Below are 22,778 nucleotides of genomic sequence, written 5' to 3' on the forward strand. Positions count from 1 at the left end.
TTTTTTTTAATTCACTTAAAAAAACTGCTAAGTAAATGTATAGATCTCCTTCTAATAATACTGTTGTTCATAACAAACCAGCATGGAGTCAAAGTTTGTTCAGGTTTTAGACACTGAATGCAGGTGTTGATGTAATGACCTTAGACACCAGTATGGAGACTACAGCCACCGCCATTCTCTGCACCGTCTGATCTTCATGATTGCCCAGCATCATCATTATCAGCTTAGCAGCTTCGTATCTACAGGGGTCGAGATGTGTCACTTCAACGATGCACTGAGTAACAAGTGCACTGAGGAAATGTGTGTGGACTGACCTGTCAAACGGGGCGACCTGTAAGATATGATCACTGCAAAGAGTAAGCAGGCAGTTCTTCTGCAACTGAAAGCAGAAAGAAAAGGGTTTAAATATTGATACTAGGGCCATAGAGGAAGTCAGTGGACACCAGCAACTGTTCGGTTACCAGCACTCTTCAAAATAACTTCTCTTGTGTGTCAACAGTAGAAAGAAACTCATAGAGGTCTGGAACGATTCAAAGAGAGAATTCTGAACCATCCCTTTAATCTTTATCGTGCAAACCACTTGGGATGGATATACCTGCTCGTGGTTTGGGAAGTTCTTCATGGCTGTAAGAAGCTGCTGAACTACGTTTCCCAGCAGACGTAAGGGCATCCCCAGCACCAGCTCCTGTACGGTCAGGTTAAACACACACGCAGAGGCCACGAGCTGAACATGCGGAGAATCTGTGTGGTGTCGCATCGCAGCCAATACCAGCTGAAACAGGAACAGACACATTGGACATTGTATGTAAATGTCATTCGGCACACTACACCAATGCATTTTTAAAAATCAGCCAAGATCTTTTACCATAAAGGGAAGTTTTAGGGCATTGTTTACCATGTAACTTAAAACTATGCCTTCTTAAAAAACTTCAACTTACAGTTATTTGCACGTCTCTACACAAAATTAGTGGTGTCAAAAATCAAGTGGATCAATGACACGAATCGAATTTATATCTGAATCTATTCATTTATTAAAAACATTCAAATTCAATTCAATTTATGCATAGAATGGCTTCAGACACACCTCTCTTCTATATGATGAGCAGTTGATAGAATTCGAAGAAAAAGCCTAATTTAAAACTAAAATACTTGAAACCTTATTTAGTTTAACAAAACCGCTTCACTGCTTATTAATAGTTCAGAAACCGTTGTGTGCCAAATCAAAGTCACATGGTGCGACCCACAAACTCATGTGGTGCAACCACATACAGAAAAAAACAAAGCAAAACCAGGAAATGACATTATAAACAACCCTCATGACTGTGTATGAATGTCAAAAAGCTTTTTAAAATATGAGATGATTTGACGTTTTTATGAGAAGGCAAGGTTAGTTCAGGTTGTCATGTGGTGTGACACTTCAAAAATGTGAGGATATTGATATTTATGATTTCATTATATAAAAAAAATAATAATTTGAAAATAAAGTAAAAAATGTGTAAACTTGCATGTATTCAAGATTCAAGAATTATCAGTTCTACCGCACTTTTTTTCAATAAATGTAAACTTTTCATGAAAATTAAAAATATTCCCAAATATTTGAAACCAACGTGCATTTCTCCGAAAGTTTAAAACTCTTATTCATAATCACTGACACTCATATTTGTCACTGATCCTAGTAACAAACCAGCCTAACCTTTTCATTTTTAGATCATCAGATTATCATCTGCTAAAGAAGACATTTTCGTACCTTTACAATGTGTGGCTGAGGTTCTTCCATGTCACTGGTGTGACTGTAGAGATGAGCAAGAACCTCCCGAATGAAACTCTCTCTGTCGCTGTATCTCCTCAAGGCCTCACACAGCTGGGTTAAACTGGACTCTCCAGCCACCTGGACATGTTTACAAATTAGCAAGTATTTGCAGCTCCATGCAAAATCTGATGTTCTGATATAACTGAAACTTTAAATAAAATAAAAACTACATTAAAAAAACATATAAAAATTACTAAAAATGACAAAAACACAACAAAATTACTAAAAAATTTCTAAAATTAAAATTAAAACTGATTCCAAATATTAATAAAATTCACAAAGCATTTTCTGTGTGCGCTGATCATATGGAAGTAAATTAATGCCAAATGTTTTTGAATTAAAAAAGCTTGTTGAATTACAATAATTGAAAAAATATGCATTGCATTAATCGTGCTTGCATTTTAATGCATTGAATTTTTAAGTCTTGCATTATTATGGGCTGAAATTCAACATACCTAAGCCGTGCAAACTCTTGAATCTGAAAAGTTTTAAAATGCCTTTCTGCACTTTCACTTGACTGTTCATTGATTGACTCTGAAAAATGATCCTCTGTGTCTCTGTCGTTTTCTAAATCTCTCAAGCGAACACAACTGGACCCTGCTTTAGTCTCAGCAGGTCTGCCATTAGCACTGGTACCATTCTGATATGTATGTTTTTCTAATCTTTGCTTTCCCTGTGAGTATTTTGGTGCTCAATCTCAGTGAAATGACTTTGTGTGCTATGTCTCACTTTATTACGTTAAAACAGCAGAGGATGTGATTGGCTACTCCCTCACAGAAAACACAGGCAAAAAGACATTACATTAGGGTTTCTGCAGGTCTTATGGAGGTAGATTTAAGACTTTTTAAGAAGAGAATTTAAGGAATAAATTGAATGGAACACAATACGCCAATATAGTCTCTAAATGTAAATGTCTTGTATAAGCAACAAAGTTTGAACATACAACTTCCAACAAGTCTCCATTATTTTTAATTCATTTTACAAAAAAAAAAAAAAAAGCCTTGTTTTCCAGTACAAAAGATTCTTAAATCAAGATGCTTTTACTTGAAAAGCAAATTGTTGTTTTTAAGAGAAATTGATAAAAATGAAGTGAGTTTATGATTAAAAGAAGAATCAATATCTGCCAATGGGCTCAGAAAAATCGACTTAATTCAAAGGGAAAACAAGTTTTCATACGCCATTGAAAGATGTCTTATTTTAAGCATAAACTCACTTAATTTTGATCAGTTTCTCTTAAAAACAAGACTTCATATGTTCAGTTTACATCACAAGTAAATGTATCTTGATATAAGGATGTTTAGATTTTTGAACCAGAAAACAAAAACGGGAAGGAAGAGATTAATTTTCATGAATTTAAGACTCAGCTCTGATTTAAGACTTGTTTAGGCCTTAATTTGTGGATTTAAGATCCGCAGAAACCCTGTTGCGTGCAAATGTTGAAATCATAACATGTAAATCTATATCTCAGCAAAATATAATTTGCGAATTAATATTTTTTTAGATGCAGTCCGAAGCCTAAATGAAAGAGGTTTTGAACTCCGAAACTTATAAATGACCTCTTATATCAAAAGATCAGGGAAAACTGGATTTCTCAGTTCATGACCCGTGATTTTCAGTCAGCGAGTGTGAAAGAAAACTCTAACCTTCAGCTGTCCGTCTCCACACAGCAGCTCAGAGCCTCCTGCTCCTGTGCCCAGCAGGCCTATGAACCTCAGCCCCGGCCGCACCTCCACAAAGGCTTGGATGGCAGCGCCGCTCACACCTCTCCAGCCGGACACGTCCAGCGACACGAGCTGCGGAAGCATCCCTGGGCGCTCCAGCAGCTGCTGCACCAAATCGTCTCTGTCCATTACCAGCCTGTCATTGGAGATGTCCAGGTGCCTCAGCAGGTGCAGCTTGGAGAGCACTGAGATGAAGCTGGAGGCCGGCATCTCCACCTTCTGAAGCCCATGCGCATTCAGCGACAGAAGCCGAGACTGACAATTCAACAGAGGTGTGAGGTCTGTGATGTTCGTACCGGAGATATCCAAGCTCTCCAGCATGGGGATGGCACAGATATCCTCCAGACCCCGGTCATCCAGGTCCGTCCAGGCCAGAGAGAGCTTCTTCAAGCCCCGGAGCATGCTGAAGGAGGCCTGCAGCGACTCCTCCCCTGCTCCGCCGTAAAGACGCAAGCCGTCCATCAGCAGCGTCTGGAGGCCCTGTCTGCAGAGCTTGTTGGAGGTGAGACCGTGGAGAACATCTGAGATCGTCACATCGCTGTGTATATGAGAAGCGTTGAGCTCTTGGAGCTTGTGAGGGCAGAGCGAACGTCTGAAGGCCTCGGCCGAGAGCCGCGAGGACTGGATGCACGCGCGGCGCAGACGCAGGTGCTCCAGATTCTGGAAGATGCCTACGGTTCTGTCATTGAGGACACCTGAGAGGAACACACCAGAACATCGTGTAACACAGAACATACGTGACACATCATGCATAGCGAGCAGTCGTACCCTCATCGGCCATCCGGTGCAGCAGCTGATCGGCCAGCTCTTGAGGAAACACAGGGCAGTGGCGGAAGCGCAGTGACCCGTCCTCTTGTGCAACACAAAGCACTTCCACGTTGTGACACACCCAGGCCATGCTAATGTCTGTCAGGGAGGAAGGACTTTCTGCATCCTGAAACAAAACCAATATGCTAATATAATACATAATAAATAAAATACATAAATAAAACTAAATACTATCTATCTATATATATCCTGGCAAAAATGAAATTTAAATAAACGCAAAATATTTGTTGTGAACTGTAAAGCTCAATGCAATAAATTTTTTAAATTGAAAATATATTTACTTTGAACCTTTGTACACCTATATATATATATATATATATATATATATATATATATATATATAAAATGGATTTCAGGGTCAAGAAAATACATTTCCAATACATTTCCTATATTTAGGCTTTATATTATTTTTATTCAAATGTGTCATATGCTTGATGCATTTTCTTGGAAAATAAATATATGAAGGGCAAAATATATTTTTTAAATGCTTAATATGTTAAAAATATATATATATATATATATATATATATATATATATATATATATATTATTTATGTACAAAAATTGGCAAAATCTTGTAAAGAGAAGGTGGAAATGTTTTTTGTATATTTTGAAATATACATATCGATATATATCTGTCTATCATCCAATATATCTATATATATATATATATATATATATATATATATATATATATATATATATATATATATTGCATGTCAAGTGCCCCTTTGGAAAATGATTTAGGTATTTTTTGGCACTTTTTATTTAAGTCTGCACAGTTGTAAAACACTGTAAAAGGAACTGAAAGATTACACGTAATAAATGCATGCACGATTACCTTTCTTATAACAAGTGCATTCAGAGATCAAACTTGTCTAAAGTAAAGTAAAGTATTTAGATCACTTTATGTCTTACACGTCTTGTAGTTTGTTAGTGAGCAGAAGATGAAGTAACTCACCATTATAATCGAGATGCAACAGTTGAGAGTGTTATGGGCTTTTCTCTTCTAAAGGAATAATCTTATTACTGCAGCTAACGTCGAGCTCTTAAAGAACAGCTATTCTTGGAAGAAAAATGCAGCACTGCTTGTCCAGTTTGCGCACAGGTACGAGTTTTTCACGCCGCGATTGTCGCTTTCTGTTTGTTTGTCATTAAAAAACTAACGAGTAACGTGAAAATCTTGACAGCTGATCACGCGTGGTGGGCGTGTCTTCAGTGACGTACGAAACGGCTGTTTATCGCGGTGGGCGTGTCTTCAGGGACAGAATCCCTTAAGCACAGACTTCTCATTGGTTGCTTGTCAAACGTCATCAAAACCGCTCTTCATAAATACAGCAAGCAGAAAAATAATAACAGAAGTAATGTGGATGCTGCCACTGCAAAATGTGCCATTGTAATTATAATTTATTTAAAATACTGGTTACTACTTTTAGCGTTGTTACAGTAAAACAGTACATTTAAAAATTGGGCTTGCTTGACAATTATATTTTACATTAGGGAAAAAAAAGAAATGGCTAGTTTCAGAAATTTATTTCACAAATAATTATGGAACAGCAAGTAACACATTGGGTTAAATCTGACATTGTGAAATAGAAAGACTGAAAAAGCCTATAGAAATTTATTTCACAAATAATTATGGAACAGCAAGTAACATGTATCGAAAAAAAGCGCTATACAAATAAACTTGAATTGAAAACTTGAAAAGCCTATATTTTATGAGCAAACAACAACAACAACAACAAAATATTCCATAATCTCTCTTTTGTTTTATTTTGAAAAATCTTTTTTACAGTGTAAAATCCAATTCCATATTGCAAGTATATGCTAAATATAAATATAACAGTAAAGTTCAATGATATATATTTGAATAGAAAATATATTTAGTTTCAACCTTCATATGCCAAAATATATTTAAAAATTTATTTCTGGGATTTATTCCCAGTCAAACAGTAGCCTACACATTCAAATATGGATTAAATAGCCTATAGATTGCTATATATTTAGTAGTTTTCTTTTTTTTTAAGTTAGGATTTTTTTAGGTTTTGTTATGTTTTGAAGTATTTATTTATTTTTTGTTTTTTATATATAGGACAAATGTATATATATACATATACATTTTTATATCACAAGTATTTGATATGTACAAGTACAAAGTGTTTTACGCATACTCTTTTTTTTTTTTTTTATTTTTTATTTTGTCAGGTGTTGTGTATCAGTATGAAATTATGATGTCACTGTGCTGTAAACTCTCAAGTATCTATTTGTGCCAGGAAATGTAAATATAAATGCATCATGTAAGCTGTTGTTTGTTTTCAGGTCCCGGTGTTTGTGTATAGACCTGGAATGGGATGTTTATTATATTCTGCAGCTTTATTTACTCTCTGTCATGCATTTGTGTCAAGAACTGAAATTGTGTTCTTTATTGTTATAACAATGTAATTTCTTTTATTTGCTGGCTCAGCATCATTCCTAAAACAACAGGAAGGAAATATATGGTATAAAATGACTTTTGATCCTAAAGAACACTGATCTGAAGTGAGCCGACCCAACGACGATGGACCCTTTAATCCACTCACACCACATCACATCAAAACACAAAACTGTTACTCATCATCCAGTAACTCCAACAGGGTTTTAAAACAGTGATAAAACTTCAGTGCTGCCCAAATAAAGTGTGTCTGAAGTGTATTGAAGCATCAGCCCAGAGGTGTGTTTAGGATCCTTGAGCAATTATCAGTAGAGAGCAGGTCACATGCTTTCCTAACAAAAACCCTCAAAAGACAAAACTTACGTCAGAATGAACCACAAACAAAGTTATTTTATTCCTGTAGTGTTTGTGTGGGAATTGCATGTCCTCATATGCAGACTGTGACCTGTGTTGGAGACGTTTCTTTATCACACACCAATACAAATAAAACATTCCAGCTCAGATGGAGCAGATGCAGACGCATATGCAAATTGTATCTCAATTCAGTGCATCTGTTGCATATTTTAGAAGGAACTTGGCTTGTTGGCAAAACAAAAACATAAATGGGTCAGTATGTATTCTTAAACAAAGACGTACAATGCTGGGTTATTATAGTTTAATAAAATTAAAATTAAAACCATAAAAAAAAAATCGAAAATGGATGTACTGAAATAACAAAAAGTACACCTGAAACTGAATAAAGTTAATAAAAACTATAGATATAAAAATAGATAATAGATTTTATATTACAGTTATCAATGCATTTCAGATCTATTGCAGATTGCTCTATTATATATATAAACTTAGACAGTTGTTTTGTGATTATGCTTGTGGTTTCTTTATTTTTATTTATTTATTGGGAAACATTTTAAAATATTTTCCTTGCTCAAATGTGTTATATGGTCACAGGAGTTATACAGACAACAAATAGATTTTGTCTTCAAAAGTGACTTAAATGAATGCATTTTCTTGGACTGAAGTATATGTAAATATATAAGTAAATATATTTAAAAATATATTTGAAAATCTATATTTTTAGCCATACTGGTTGCTCTGAACAGCAGATAATTTTTTTTTTAAAGAAAAAGGTTACATGAATATAATCAGATCATTGTCAAAAATAGTACACATGACCCCACAGTGGAGACAATCCCATCAAGGTAGTTTAACACAAGGACAACCTGCTGTTTATTGACAGTGATTTGTGATGAAAATATATTATAGGCCTTTTAGTGACTTTGCAGTAAAATCCAAAGTTCTCAGTAAAGGAGCACATTAAACTTATCAGTAAAATTCACACAGCAGAACAATTACGAAACACAGAATAATGGCCATAACTGAGTCTTACCTTAATTTACAGTATGTCAGTGTGGTTTTATTGTGTTTCTTTGTTACCCACAGCTATAGAAAAAATATGATAAGAGTGGAATTTGAGCTTGGAAGAAAGAATTCACCAAAAAAATGCCCTAAATTAAGAAATATAAAACATATCTAAAACCACAGCAATAGAAAGTACTACTTGCATGCAGCATAACTGAGGCTGGCTCTTAAAACCAACCAAATGCACTGCAGTGTAGGTCAAAGCACATATAATGATTCATATTCTCTAATCTTTGCTTGCTAACAGAGACAAAATGAAGCTGTGAAAACGTAAACACAATGGCCATGGCTTTGTATACGCACGTCCTGATCTTGGCATAGTTTTCCATAAACGACCAGAAATAGACACAGTATCACTTGTGCTTACTGAAAAGTGAAATGTGATTCATCCAAAAGCAAAAGCCATGATGTTTTGTTCCATTTTAAGTGTATTATATGTCTGTATTACATGTTTTATGTATTTGTTTGTATTAAACGGTTATTGAGCCTGCGACGTGTGTTTGAGACTGAAGTTATGATGCCGAAATAAACATCAATTCTATTCTGACATCTCAATATGTAAAGGCGTTTATCGCCATGAAATAAAATATGGATACTGACGGTTTGATGACAGGAACTGACCAAAGGCCACTGTGGCTGCTATTGCTTTATTCATTGCATAGTTTCTGAACAGATGGAATAGACTTGAAATGAACTAAGAGGATGCATTATTATTATTACTGTCATTGTTGTAATACTTGCGAGGAACTGGAAGAACTGAAAACTGGCAACTGCTTATAAGTGCTTAAACCAGGTCTATGCACGTAATAAATATGGCAGCCATTGCAGTTCTGTATTACATATTAAAATTGATATTAAAACACACAACACTAATAAATTTAAACGATGAGTGAATCCAAGATTTTATTGAACAGTCTGTCTGAGCTGCTCTGTCATCGTCTTCCTCGAGATATCATATGCAAGCACAATTTAAAAACGTTTTATGTATTTAAGAAGCACGCTGCTTTGCAAGCTTAAGCAGCTAGTGTTTGAACGCTACTGGAGCGTGCAACTTTCGCCGTCAGAACGCAGACTGAGACAATGCCAGCAGTACACAATGTTCCCTTCTGAGGGAACTCCCCCTATGTGCACCTGGCACCAAACGCATCCTGACCTTTTAAAACATTTATGTGATTAAAAAAAAATTCTTTACTCATTGAGACATTTTTATTATTTCTTAAACGTCAAAACTGATAGCGTTTGTGTGCAGAAAACTTATAATTATGACTTCAAACTAGTTGTTCAAGAAAAGTACCGACGGCACAATGCAGGACAAAAACGGACCGTACCATAGTTTCGTGGAGAGGGGGTGGAAACTCCCCACTTTAACACAACAGCTGCTTTAAATAAGTGGATATAAATAATAAACAATTTATGAAATACATCCCACCCGATAATCTTATAAAGCAATGGGAAATTATAATACCACAAAGTAATAATAACAACAAAGCGACGACATCCAGCTTGAAGTTTCCCCCATGTAAAAATATGGTATCGTCCAAAGGCACTTACATCGTCCCAAAGCGTATAAGAGTTTGATTTTCTCAGATGGATATTTAGTTCAGGACATGCTGTTATGAACGTGTTGATCATAAAACGTTATGTTATTCTGCCACACGATTATAAAATGTATCGCTAAGTTTTATTTTAATGACTGGCTGCCAAATTATAACTGGCTACTCGGATTAAGATAAAACATACGGGCATTTTCGGATTTTTTAACACTGTCGTGCCGTTTTTATTTCGTGTTCTCAGATATAACAACCGGACAGTCGCTTACAGTTATTTAAAGTGACGATTTACAGTGTTCAAAACGGCTTAATTCACTTCTGAAACACGATCCATTGTTGAAGAAAAGATGTCATCGTCTGCAGAACCGTTTTCTTACATCGAAATGAGTCGAGTCCGCGCGGCTGGCTCTGGTACGTAACTTTACCTCTCTGTTATCTGCTTCTTATCTTTTTATATTTAGTGTTTATTGTGTTTAAGTCACTCTGCCTTTGTTCTGGTTCGAACGCGAAAGCTAAGTGTCAAGCGTTAATCTCGAGAACAACAATAACAGCACATCAGAGTGCGGTGAGGTTAACGTTTATGGAAGTTTAGTTCGTAAGTGAGTTGGTTCAGTCTGGGGCTCTTGATTCGCTGAGTTCTGCATGTCTCAACATGTCATCGCGGAGTTCATTCGGGTCAGCGGAGCAGGAATATCGGGCCACGAAATTACCGATCCTACTACGGCTAAGCGCTAGCTCATGAATATTAAATAGGCAGTGGTGACGTTGCTTGGTAACAGGCTCCGAGCGTCCATTCGCGTGACTTGATTAGTATTCATGAGTCGCGCACAGCCAATCGTAGAGGTCCGCTGGTCGACGTCACGGCATGTGTTTTAATATTCACAAATCTTCTCCATAGTAGACACGTGTGCAAGCGGGAATAGCGCTCTTCTGTCCGCAGCTGTCGCTTCATAGTTCATCGCAGGCGTCATTATAGAAACATACTGTATGTGGTTAAGAGTACAGTATTACTGGTGAGAGAATAGGCCAGAATCAAGGTTTCTGTGTCAGCTGGCCATCTGCTTTCCTTTAAAGAAGTCGTGACTGCCGCCGGCACACACACACACACATCTAGATATGTGCACTATTATATCACTTTTATTGTACTCTTTAGTTTCTAATTCAACGATTTGCAACTCCTGTTTGGAGCATAATGATGTATGGATATGTATAACTTAATTTCAAAAAAAAAAAAAAAAAAAAAAAAAAAACAGACGAAAATGTTAATGCTTAGTTAGATTTTAAATGTAATGAAATATTCAATGTATTTAATATAGTGCAAATATTTTAATTTATTAATATATTTTACAGTACAGCTATTAAATATTTAATCTATTTTAATTAATGCTTAATTATGTTTTCTGTGTAAAATAGTTGAAATATATTAACTAGTTTTACAGTACACTTATTTTAAATAGTATTTTAATACACTTTTATCATATTATGTAATATATCATAATGATAATGTATCATATTATGAATTATTTTATATATATGTCATGGAAATCATATATTTTATTCATAAATACATTTATACTGGGTCTGTCAAATCAATAAATCGTGATTAACTGCATCCAAAACGAAAGTGTGTGTTTACATGCATGTGCGTGCTGTGTAAATATGCATATAATAATAAATACATAGAAAATAGAAGATATTTAAGAAATATTTACGTGTGTATGTGTATATATATATATATATATATATATATATAATATGATTTATATTATTATTTAAATATATACTACATATATTTCTTACTTCTACATGTGTATGTGTTTATTTCTATATGCATGTATACACAGCACGCACATGCATGTAAACACACACTTTTGTTTTGGATGCAATTAATCACGATTTATTGATTTGACAAGCCCTAATTGATACAAAATCCATTTTAAGATTTTTTTATATAAATCTGTTTATTCTCTTAAATAATATTTTTTAAATACAGTTAGTAAAATACTAGATTATATTTCATTTCCAGTGTCTAAAACCTGACAAATTGGCAATTTTTCGTAAAGGAGCTGAAGGTTTTCCAGTAAAATGTAACAATTGCTCAGCTGTTCAATAAGCTGTTTTCTCACGCTTATGTTTTATGTTTCTTCGAACAGTCATCAGTAGCGACGATCATCTGCGAAGAGAAATGGAGCCCAGTGAGTTACAGGAGGCCGAGTGGTACTGGGCTGACATTTCAAGGTGAGTTTTTTGAGTTACAGGAGGCCGAGTGGTACTGGGCTGACATTTCAATTTAAAGTGTTTAATCTTAGTATTTGTGTCTATGTCAGTGTGTTTGCTTATTATTCAATCAATACTACTTAAACTTAAACTCTGTTGTGTTTTGAACCATTAGGGAGGAGGTGAACACAATACTCCACGGCATGCCTGATGGGGCTTTCCTGGTCCGAAACGCCTCCTGCAAGCGGCCCGGGGAGAATATACGTTAACCGTTAGGTGAGGACTGCATGCTTTAGGGTTCGGTTCAGATTTAAAGTCTGTGTCTGAAAGGAATAATCCACCCACGAACGAACACCGTCTTCATTTACTTCACTGACTCTTCATCAGGCCACAGAAAAATACTATTTTTAATTTTCGAAGTCAGATGTGCTTTGTACTTTGAAGTCTACATGAAATTGTAATGGAGTAATGAGCCAATGCACAAGTATTGGGTTTTAACAGAATTTTTAATTTTTTTTTTTTTTTTTTTTTTGCACAATGTGGATAACTGTCTCTCTTTAATAGTGGACTTTTTACTTCTCAGAGCATCCTAACCTTGACTTTTCTTAAATGCAATTAATCTCATGGCTTAGTTAACAGATAGCATCAATATAAAATGGTTTCAACGATATTACAACTTCTTAAGCTGGCAAAGAGTATGATTTGTTGGCATTGACTTCTAAATGGAGAAATAGCATTGGATTTACAGAGAAGGCTGTGTGTGTGAAATGCCCACAGGAGCAATGGCACCAACAAACTCATCAGGATCCACCATCAAGATGGGAAGTTTGGCTTCTCCGAGCCTCTGACCTTCAGCTCGGTGCCGGAGCTGATATCTCACTACAGGGCATCGGAGCTTGGTGCAGTACAACAGCTCCCTGGATGTTACGCTGGCTTATCCTGTTGTCCACACTGTGAGCCGCGTCCTGCCTTTCCAGTGAGTCTCGTTGTGAAGATCATCTCAGTCCAAAGGCTCTTTTTGTCAAGTGAACGCTTTAGTCATTAAACTAATTCCTTTTTTTAGGATCCGCCTGTGAAGGAAGAGTTTTTGAGTGCAACCAGAGAGAAACTCCAAGAATGTTTAAGACTGTTTCAGAAGACGGCTGAGTACGAGCAGCTCTATGACGCTTGCACTACACTATTACAGGTAAGCCATGGAAATGTTCAAATCAGCGTTATTATAGCAGTGTTTTTATTTATTATTAGTTTATATTTTTATATCATTTCAGTTTTAGTATTAGAATATTTGGTAGTTTTTATTAGTTTTTAATATTTATTATTATTATTATTGTTATTATATATTAAAACAAAACTATTTAGTTGGTTATTATTATTTTTTATAATTTTTTTTTTTTTATTAATTAACTTGGGCAAAGTTCTTGCTGTACTTCATTACATCATTTAAAATAATTATTAAAAAATATTAAAACTAAAAAATATTTAATAAAACAAATTTAAATAATAATTATTAAGACAAATATAATTATGTAATTAATCTATATGCTACATTTATAAATAACTATATAGAAATAATTTAACCGATATTTATTATTTACATAAGGAATGCAAAATGTTCACATCAAAAAAAAAAAAAAAGTATTTCTAATCACTGCCAACTAGGAACAAAAATATGAAATGAATATAAACTGAATAACTGCATTTATTTAATTTTGGGTTTTCTTTTTATTTTAGATTATTTTAAAAGCATTGATTTAAGTTTTAGTTTTCACATCTAAGAAAAGATTAAATGTATATCAAGTATATCAAATGCATTGCTTTGTGTTGCTTTACAGGAAATCCAGAGGAGAAACACATTTGAGGCCGTCAGTCTGACCGAGATCTCTAAAGAGCAGGTTTATTCTCCAGAGAACTCTTGCAAGGATTTCCAAGACACAGTCCACAGTGAGCTGAAAGAGTGAGTGTTCAGATGATCTGTATGTTCGTGTTCCTCTAGGAATTATGTCTGGAGACGTGATTGTTGGATGTGGCTTGCCAGTGCAAAAATCAGGATGTTTTTAAGTTGATTGGTTGGTAAAGTGTCACTAGGCGGTTGCTAGGGTGTCCTCAGTGGTTCTTAGTACATTCCTATGCAATGATTGCACATCCACAAATCTCCGTGATACTGCTTAATTTACAGAATAACACAGAATTTGGCACATTTTCGGATGAGTACATCAAAACTAGGGCTGTATGGACTAGTGCCTGTGAATACTAGAGTTAAAAAAGACTGCTAATTAAATATGAAGTCTGCGTGTTCTGTGTCGAATGAGTGAGCATACAAATATAGATATTTTTAATGAAACCCGAGGGCTTTCTATCCAAGATGACGACACTTTAAGAAGTTCGAGGTCTTGATGAAATCTTTATGAACAGAGGGGTTTATTCCAAAGCTTTTGAAAACACATGATCATTTTATATGAAATCTTTACAAAACAAAATCTTTCGGGGTTCTCTCAGTAATTATTTTTGTTTTAACTCCACAAATAATCTACCTGCCACCACTGATCTTATTTTAAAACCCGCCTCAATATAAAAGCAAACCGTTTAATTTCCCGTTTTTTATTAACGAAGTCAGAGGGAGCGAGCGGGGACACGTCTGATGCAGTAGGTCTGTAAGGTCTGCGGAGACAATGGGACGAAGGCTGGTGGACGGGAACGGGCTTCTACAAGACGATTCGAGATGCTCTTGTAGCTGCAGCCATGCATAGAAAGAAAAATCCGGGGTTTTTGCTTATTGAGTGTTTTGTTCTCTCAGGTCTGAATATGAGTGTGAGAGAGGAGACGGAGAAGAGTGCGGAGCTCCTGGAGGAAGAGAGCTGGTTTGTGGGAGATCTCGGTCGATGTCAGGCGGAGGAGCTTCTCCGTGGAAAACCGTCTGGAGCGTTCCTCATCCGCAACAGCAGCACCAAGGACTGTTACGCCTGCTCTGTGGTTGTAAGTCATCCATCAGTGCGGTTTGATCATTTCATCCTGTTTTGCATGATCCATAACTTCACGTTCATCTCCAGGGGCTATAGTCTCATACCGGGAGACATTTGTGACCCTGGAGCACAAAAGCAGTCTTAAGTCTCTGGGGTATATTTATTTAGCAATAACTAAACATACATTGTATGGGTTTGGATTGTCGATTTTTTTTTTTTTTCTTTTATGATTAGGATATTAAGTAAAGATCATGTTCCATGAAGATATTTTGTAAATTTCCTACTGTAAATATATCAACAACTTAATTTTTGATTAGTAATATGCTTGGTAAGAATTCATTTCGACAACTTTAAAGGTGATTTTCTCAATATTTAGATTTTTTTGCACCCTGCAGATTCCAGATTTTCAAATAGTTGTATCTGAGACAAATATTTTCCTCCTAACAAACCATACATCAATGGAAAACTTATTTATTAACGCTCCAGATTATGCATAAATAAATTGACACTTAAGACTGGTTTTTGTGGTCCAGGGTCATTGTATTATTATTTGCTGATCTGTGTGCAGCTCGGTGCAAATGGCCACTGGAGTAAAACCACCGATCACCGTTGATTGAGTTCCACTTCAGTTGAACCGATTCATTTAATTGAACAGATTCACAATATTAACCAACCCTTTAAAATCTAGTTCACCCAGAAATGAAATGAAACCCTCATATTCTTTCAAATCTGCATGACTTCTTTCTGCAAAACACAGATGCTAGAATGATATTTTCTCATCATCAGTCGCTGAAAGTCCCTTCACTGTCAGTTTCTGCTTTGATTAAAGAATTAAAAACGAACACTGAAAGCATTTGAGGTCTTTTTTCGATTTCATTTTGGTTCGTTTTAATAAGCAATTTCTTGTTAGTTTTTTTGCAATTTGGTTATAGTTTCATCCTCCGTAACCCTCTCTTCTCTGGATCCACAGGGTCGGCAGCGAGGTGAGGCACTGCGTGATTCGTCCACACGGAGCGCGGCTTCGGGTTCGTCGAGCCGTTCGACCTCCACAAGTCTCTGAAGGATCTGGTCATGCACTACCATCACACCTCGCTGGCACAGCACAACCAGGCTCTGGACGTCCGGCTCGCGTTCCCAGTCCACATGTCCAGCTGAACCCACTGGCCTCCTGCCGGAGACGATCTGCACTAAGACTGAAGGAGATTTGGCCGTAGCTGGCGCGTCTCTTGATTTTACTGTTTGAACAATACACATGTGCAAAGATCGGAAGCGACTGTCAAGCAGTTTGTCTGTTTATTGCACTTCCCGAAGCATTCCTCACGCTCATAATAATACTCCAGTACTTGAACAAGTGTTTAATGAGCCCTTCGTAGACACAAAAACGTCAGAATTAGTTTTTAAGGGTTTTGTAATACTCATGCTCTTTTAAGCAAACAGGTGCAGTAGTAGTTTTTGTGGGGATGAATGATTATAATCTTTTTATTATAATTCATTCATCATCCGAAAACATTTAAAAAATGTATTTTGTGAATGTAACAAACTTTCAAATCTCGCGTTATAACTAAAACAAGATGCCTGCAGTTTCAAGTTCTTTTTTCGCACTCAAGTAAGGATTGTATGGTTTTTTGACGATGATTTATTTGATTCATGATTTATTTGTTTTCTTGAAAACTGGTTTTAGTTCAATAAAAGTTGGATTATATTTTAAAGACAGCTTGAATATTTTGTGCACAATGCAGGTATCCGTTTTGCACCTGTTAAAGAGTCACAGGAAATGTATTTGTTGAAGTTTTAATTTACGTTTCTGGCATACTTTAATGTTTACCTTTTTTTACTATGCATTTTTTTTTTTTTTAGGAAAACCAGGGCAGTGTAGTTGTCTTACGGGCTTTTTTAATGGAGTTTAATAAACAAGCGTGTCCTGTGGTAGATGACACAATGCCAAACAGCTCGTTCTTGAATGAGCAACTCTCTGTAAAATGATGATTTTTTTAATCTGTCATTTGGTAGCAGCGGAACGTTTCCGCTTCTTCTGCAGAGCTTATTTTTTGCTACAGTGTTCGCCCTTGCATGCTTTAAAAAATAAAAACAAAGACGATTGAGTATAAATTCAGAGCTTATGTCTGATTTATTAAGGTGTTTCACTTTTGTTTTATTTTGATGTTCTGTAAGCCACTGGATAGTGAATAACCCAGTGCTATACGGGTGACACTAGAGGGATTTACTGTTGCACTGCTGGTGGTGATTCAGAAGAACACACTGTTCAGAAGGAAGTCTGTGTGTTAATAGGTGGACGGTGTAACAGGTTGGACGTGAGATGGATGTTGGGATTAGCCCTCGCTCTCTGCGTCAGCAGTATGGACGGGCTTAAAAGCTTTGTGTGTGTGTGTGTGTTACATCATGCAAGGACAGCCTGTAACAAGTGTGTGCAAACCCTGATTAGCTTACAAAGGCCCTACACTACACAAAAATCGATGAAATTAGTCATGACATAAGAATCCCGCTGCAGCTTTTCTTTATAAAACAAATATAGACTAATTAATTTCACTAAATACTCACAACCACATACATAATTTTAAAAACATTTACACCAAATTCAATTAATTATTTTTGTTGTTGAGCTAAACTGGATTACATGTAGTGTTTTTTTTTATTTATTTGCAGTGTTTACAAAGCAAACAAACAAAGCATGTTAGTGTAATATGATTTATGAAAATAACAAATAGTTTTAGTTGTCTTAGTTATTTTAGCTAATCATATTACACTAAATTTAAATAGAAATGTTGCAAGTAGCTGAAAAAAAGTTGTTTTATATTTTATTTCAAGTAATGGAAAATGTTTTCTTTTTATGGTTTTAGATTTACTAAATATCCTGAAACAAATTAAAAAAGATATTATGATTGCTCATATGTTTTATGCTCAACCTCTTTTCTGTAAAAAAAAAAAATAAAAATGTTGGTACTTTTTTGAAGTAAATTTGAAATACATAATTTTAACAACAGCAGGGAGTGATAATCGTGACAGCATGATTTGATAAGTGTGGGAAAATTAAAACAGCACAAGCATATAAAAAAAAGCATTAAAAATTTTTTAAAAATGAAAGCATTTTAGTTTTCTGTCTCTATTTGTAATTACATGTGCTTTATGTTAATCAACAAATTAAAAAAAGTGTACTTTTGCACAACAAAAGATTATTAAAACATTTGATTTAAAATATACTTTACTGTAAACCTGTAATTTGTCATTACTATGAAGTGCACTTTTAGGTGTGTTTCTGTTTATTGGCAGATGGCTTTGATCAGTGCATTTCTTCCATCTCCTGACGGTTTGGATCGTAACCTTTCATCGGATCTCCTCTGCTTTCACTCTTCCAGTCTTCTCAGGAGAGATTCACACAACAGGTTAGGGCTGAATGCTGTCCATAAAAGCATCTGCCAGTTGTTTCAGAGATGTTGGAGGAGGGAAATGACTTCTTTTGAGCATGCTTTGTGTTGGGAGTCATAATCATAAAGACTGTTGTTCTTAAAACACCAAACGACTGTGCTGTTAGAGACACTCCTGCTAAACACGCTCCCATGGTTTAGTCTAACAAGTCTAACAAGTCACCCATTTCACCCTCAGCTTGTACCAAACCCTGCTGAACACAACAAAAACATAAGATAATCACAGCATTTTTTCCACATTATTTTTGTCCAGCCCCTGTGTATACTCCTGTATCTATACCTAGATTATATTATTAGACCCATATCTTCCAGGATTTTCCCTCTATGTTTGGATTTAACATATTCTTAATAGCCTACTATTTCTAATTGGTAATACTTTATTTCGTACAATGATATTTCTCTTCCTTCAACATAATTCCTACAGTGAAAAATCACTTGTTCTACTGTATTCTGTCCACATCATTCACATAACACTGTTGGATGTATAGATCGTTTATTAAATCAATGCTTTTTAAACTTGTATTCGTATATTTTCTTGTATTGAATAGCCTATAAATGCAATGTCTTGCTTTAATTTCAATATTCCAATATTATTGCCATTTTTGTAACATTTAATTTTTTTTTTACTTCGTTGCTGATTTAATTTCTGATCTGTAGGGCTTCGTTCATTTCCTGGTTCTGGAATCGATTCTGTTGTTTTCGATTCTTTTCCGATTCTTGTTTTTTTAGATTGAAGGAAGCTAATCTCACCATGATGAATGCAGGATAGGTCGTAGAAAGTATCCTTCTCATAATATGAAGTTTTATTTGTAAAAAATAAAATAAAAAATAAATAAATAAAAAAAATGCTCGTGACGTTTTCTTTTATAATTATCATTGGCTGATAGAAATGTTTTAAAAAATAGTATTTTAGATGATAATAAGATCAAGACCCTCGATGCAGCGCTCAAAATTGAGCCAGTTCCACCGTAAAATAACCTATGAATCGTTTTTTTTTACTCCCATAGATAAGCTTTGTTGAACTGAAAAAGGCTCTGAATGAGGAGTCGTTTCCTCTTGATGGAATCGATTCCAACCTTTGGAATTGACTCTCGATTCTTTTCGGAATCGATTCCCATCCCTACTGATCTGCAATGAGATATTTCAGTTGCTACCACCTCTTTTTCCACTGATTTTCTCCTTTTCCACTTTCTTGAAGAAAGTCCAATATTTTAGAATATTGTATCCATTGCACTGCTAAAAGAATAGCCACCAGTTCTCTTGAATATACTGATGTCTTGTCAGTTAATCTTGCTTTTTTTCGAGATCTTTTGAAACTTTTAGGCCCATTCTGTCTCCACACTCCTGTCATGACATACAGTAGGCCACATCACATTACATTCATTCAATACTTTATTTTACAGTTTCCTGTCATCTTATCTATATGTTTTCCATGTCATTTGAATATTCTATTTTATTCTAGTTTATTCTATACCACAACATGTTTCCTTGTAAAACAACATTACAGCCATCAGATGAAATTTTATTTTTCCATACTGCGTCACAAAATGTCAACCACATTTTTAAATTTAATCTAATAAAAATACAATTCTGCTCCTAAGTTTGCATACCCCTTTTTCTTCTGGGAAACATGTACAAATCTTACATTATATAAGGGCAGTGCTTAATTGAAAAAACAAAACAAAAAAACAAACAAACTATGATCTTTAAACAAAATGATAAAAATGACTCAACATCATCCTGTTCAAAAGTTTTCACCAGTTTTCATCTTAATGCAGCGCATTGCCTTCTTGAGCATCAGTGAATGTTTGCAGCTTTTGTGATAGTCGTGTCTGAGTCTCTCAGTGTGAAATGATGGATCTCAAAATCATACAGTCACTGTTTGAAAGGGTTCAAATATGCGAGGATGCCGGAAAACCAAAGAACGTGCAGGACCTGGAGGATTGTTCTGAAGAGCAGCAGGCATATGAACTGCTCAGCAGTCAGTTGTTCATGCAAGTAACAACACGCGTTATGAATCAAGCGTGTGAAAACTTTTGAACGAGTTAACTTGTGTAATTTTATTTTTTATTTTGTGTTGTATGTAAACAGATGTGAAATCAGGCTATTCAGGACCGTACTAAAAAATGACATAAAACTTTTATCGATCCTATTATTTTGTTAAAATTAACAACATTTTCAAGGGGTAGGTTATGTAGGTAAACCTATAAGCAGAAATGTAAATATAGACCCATTTGAATCAGCTGATTATACGGTTACATGTTTATGTTCCATTTCAGGGGTTAAATATAACATTATGTGCAGTTAAATTTTCTTCCAGCATAAACAAGAAGATAATTTATAATGTGACCCTGGAGCACAAAACCAGTCTTAAATCGCTTGGGTATATTTTTAGCAATAGCAAAAAAATAAAAATAAAAGAAAAATAAAAAAATAAAAAAAAAAGAAACATTGTATGGGCAGTCAAAATTATTGATTTTCTTTTATGCCAAAAATCATTATGATATTAAGTAAAGGTCATGTTCCATAAAGATACTTTGTAAATTTCCTACTGTAAATATATCAAAACTTCCTTTTTGATTACTAATTAGCATTGCTAAGAACTTAATTTGAACAACTTTAAATATGATTTTCTCAATATTTTGATTTTTTTGCACCCTCAGATTCCAGATTTTCAAATAGTTGCGTCTTTAGGCCAAATATTGTCCTCCTAACAAACCATACATCAGTGGAAAGCTTATTTATTCAGCTTTCAGATGACATATAAATCTCAATTTCGAAAAATTGACCCTTATGACTGGTTTGTTTTGTGGTCTGGGGTCATATATAACATTTAAATCCACTTTCTGTAAATACTAAAATACTTTCATGATGTATTTGTTTCTTTCAGACATGCAACTTTTAGCTTTTCAAGATGTTAACTGATGGACTGGAGTGATGTGGATCGCTCGTTTGTATCAGCTGTTTGGACTCTCATTCTGACGGCACCCATTCACTTGCAGAGGATCCATTGGTGAGCAACAGATGCAATAATAAATTTCCCCAAATCTGATGAAGAAACAAACTCATCTGCATCTTGGATGGCCTGAGGGTGAATACATTTTGACCAAATGTTCATTTTTGAGTGGTCTATTACTTTAATATTATTCAGCTGAACAAACCGAATTATTAAACTTTGAGATGTAAGTCAAACCAGTTACGTGAACGACACACCAAATCATCCAGGTGTGCTATCAGTTGATTATTTACAGTGAAATTACTTGAGTTATATCTAGAGACCAGAACGTAATAGACTTTGAGGTAGACTTTGAGTTGTGATATATTATTTTCAGTGAATTTTACCTTATTCTGCATGAGCATACGTAAACTTAAAAAAAAAAAACACACCAGAAATTATATTATTTTTCAGCTTTCACTGACATAGTTTTTTTTTAACCATCATCATCATTTTTATGCCACTTTTTTTTAAAATGAAAGCAATTATTTTCCATTTACAAAATGTGAAACAGATTTTTTTTTTAAATTTTTATAATATTAATATATTTACAGATTTATTTTGATGCATTATTTTTTCTGCTTAGCATTTAGTATATAGAAAATAATTTTTGTGTGTTTTTGTCAGGTTAATTGGTACCTTTATTAAATAGAGTATTTTTTTTATCTAGTGTAAAATAGATTTATGAAGGAAAATGTGGGTGAAATATTGAAATTCTAATCAAAATACACATTTTGGTGAAAATGTATGCCATTGGCATTAAACACAGCCAAGAAAATAAATAAAATCAAATCCTAAGGATAGACAAGGGTTAACTATCTCTAACAACATCAGTATGAATGAACAGGATACACACACATCACATAATTATATCAAATGGATGTTCTGGGCATTGAAGGTGAAATTAGCATCTTAATTCAGTTGCAAATAAGATATTATATTTTTATAATATATGTGACCCTGGACCAGTCTTAAGTTTTAATTTTTCAAAACTGAATCTAAAAGCTGAATAAATAATCTTTCCACTGATGTATGGTTTGTTAGGAGGACAATATTTGTCTGAGATACAACTATTTGAAAATCTGGAATCTGAGGGTGCAAAAAAATCTAAATATTGATAAAATCATCTTTAAAGTTGTTCAAATGAAGTTCTTAGCAATGCATATTACTAATCAAACATTAAGATTTTATATATTTACAGTTGGAAATTTATATCTTCATGGAATATGATCTTATCTTAACATCCTAATGATTTTTGACATAAAAGAAAAATTGATAATTTTGACCCATACAGTGTATTTTTGGATATTGCTACAAATATACCCCAGAGACTTAAGACTGCTTTTGTTCTCCAGGGTCACAAATACGATAATATATTTCTAATGATAACTAATCAGACAGTTA

At 34.7% G+C, this 22,778-nt stretch overlaps 1 protein-coding gene and 1 pseudogene across 1 annotated transcript in view; one reads left to right on the forward strand and one right to left on the reverse strand.

Annotated features, from left to right (window-relative positions):
* The window catches only part of zyg11l (zyg-11 family member, cell cycle regulator, like), a 12,962-nt gene extending 7,391 nt beyond the window's left edge, over positions 1-5,571 (reverse strand). The window contains exons 1-7 of the mRNA XM_042769626.1: positions 5,321-5,571; positions 4,300-4,465; positions 3,454-4,226; positions 1,748-1,888; positions 596-772; positions 315-379; positions 140-239 (exon numbers count right to left, since the gene is read on the reverse strand). Of these exons, the coding sequence (XP_042625560.1) occupies positions 140-239; positions 315-379; positions 596-772; positions 1,748-1,888; positions 3,454-4,226; positions 4,300-4,465; positions 5,321-5,323 (1,425 nt within the window). The 5' untranslated portion in view covers positions 5,324-5,571. The remainder of the gene's footprint in view (positions 1-139; positions 240-314; positions 380-595; positions 773-1,747; positions 1,889-3,453; positions 4,227-4,299; positions 4,466-5,320) is intronic.
* Positions 5,572-9,782: 4,211 nt separating this feature from the next.
* LOC109095023 lies at positions 9,783-16,717 on the forward strand (annotated as a pseudogene).
* Positions 16,718-22,778: the final 6,061 nt, after the last annotated feature.

This window comes from Cyprinus carpio, chromosome A2 (assembly GCF_018340385.1).
Source record: "Cyprinus carpio isolate SPL01 chromosome A2, ASM1834038v1, whole genome shotgun sequence".
Taxonomy (NCBI): domain Eukaryota; kingdom Metazoa; phylum Chordata; class Actinopteri; order Cypriniformes; family Cyprinidae; genus Cyprinus; species Cyprinus carpio.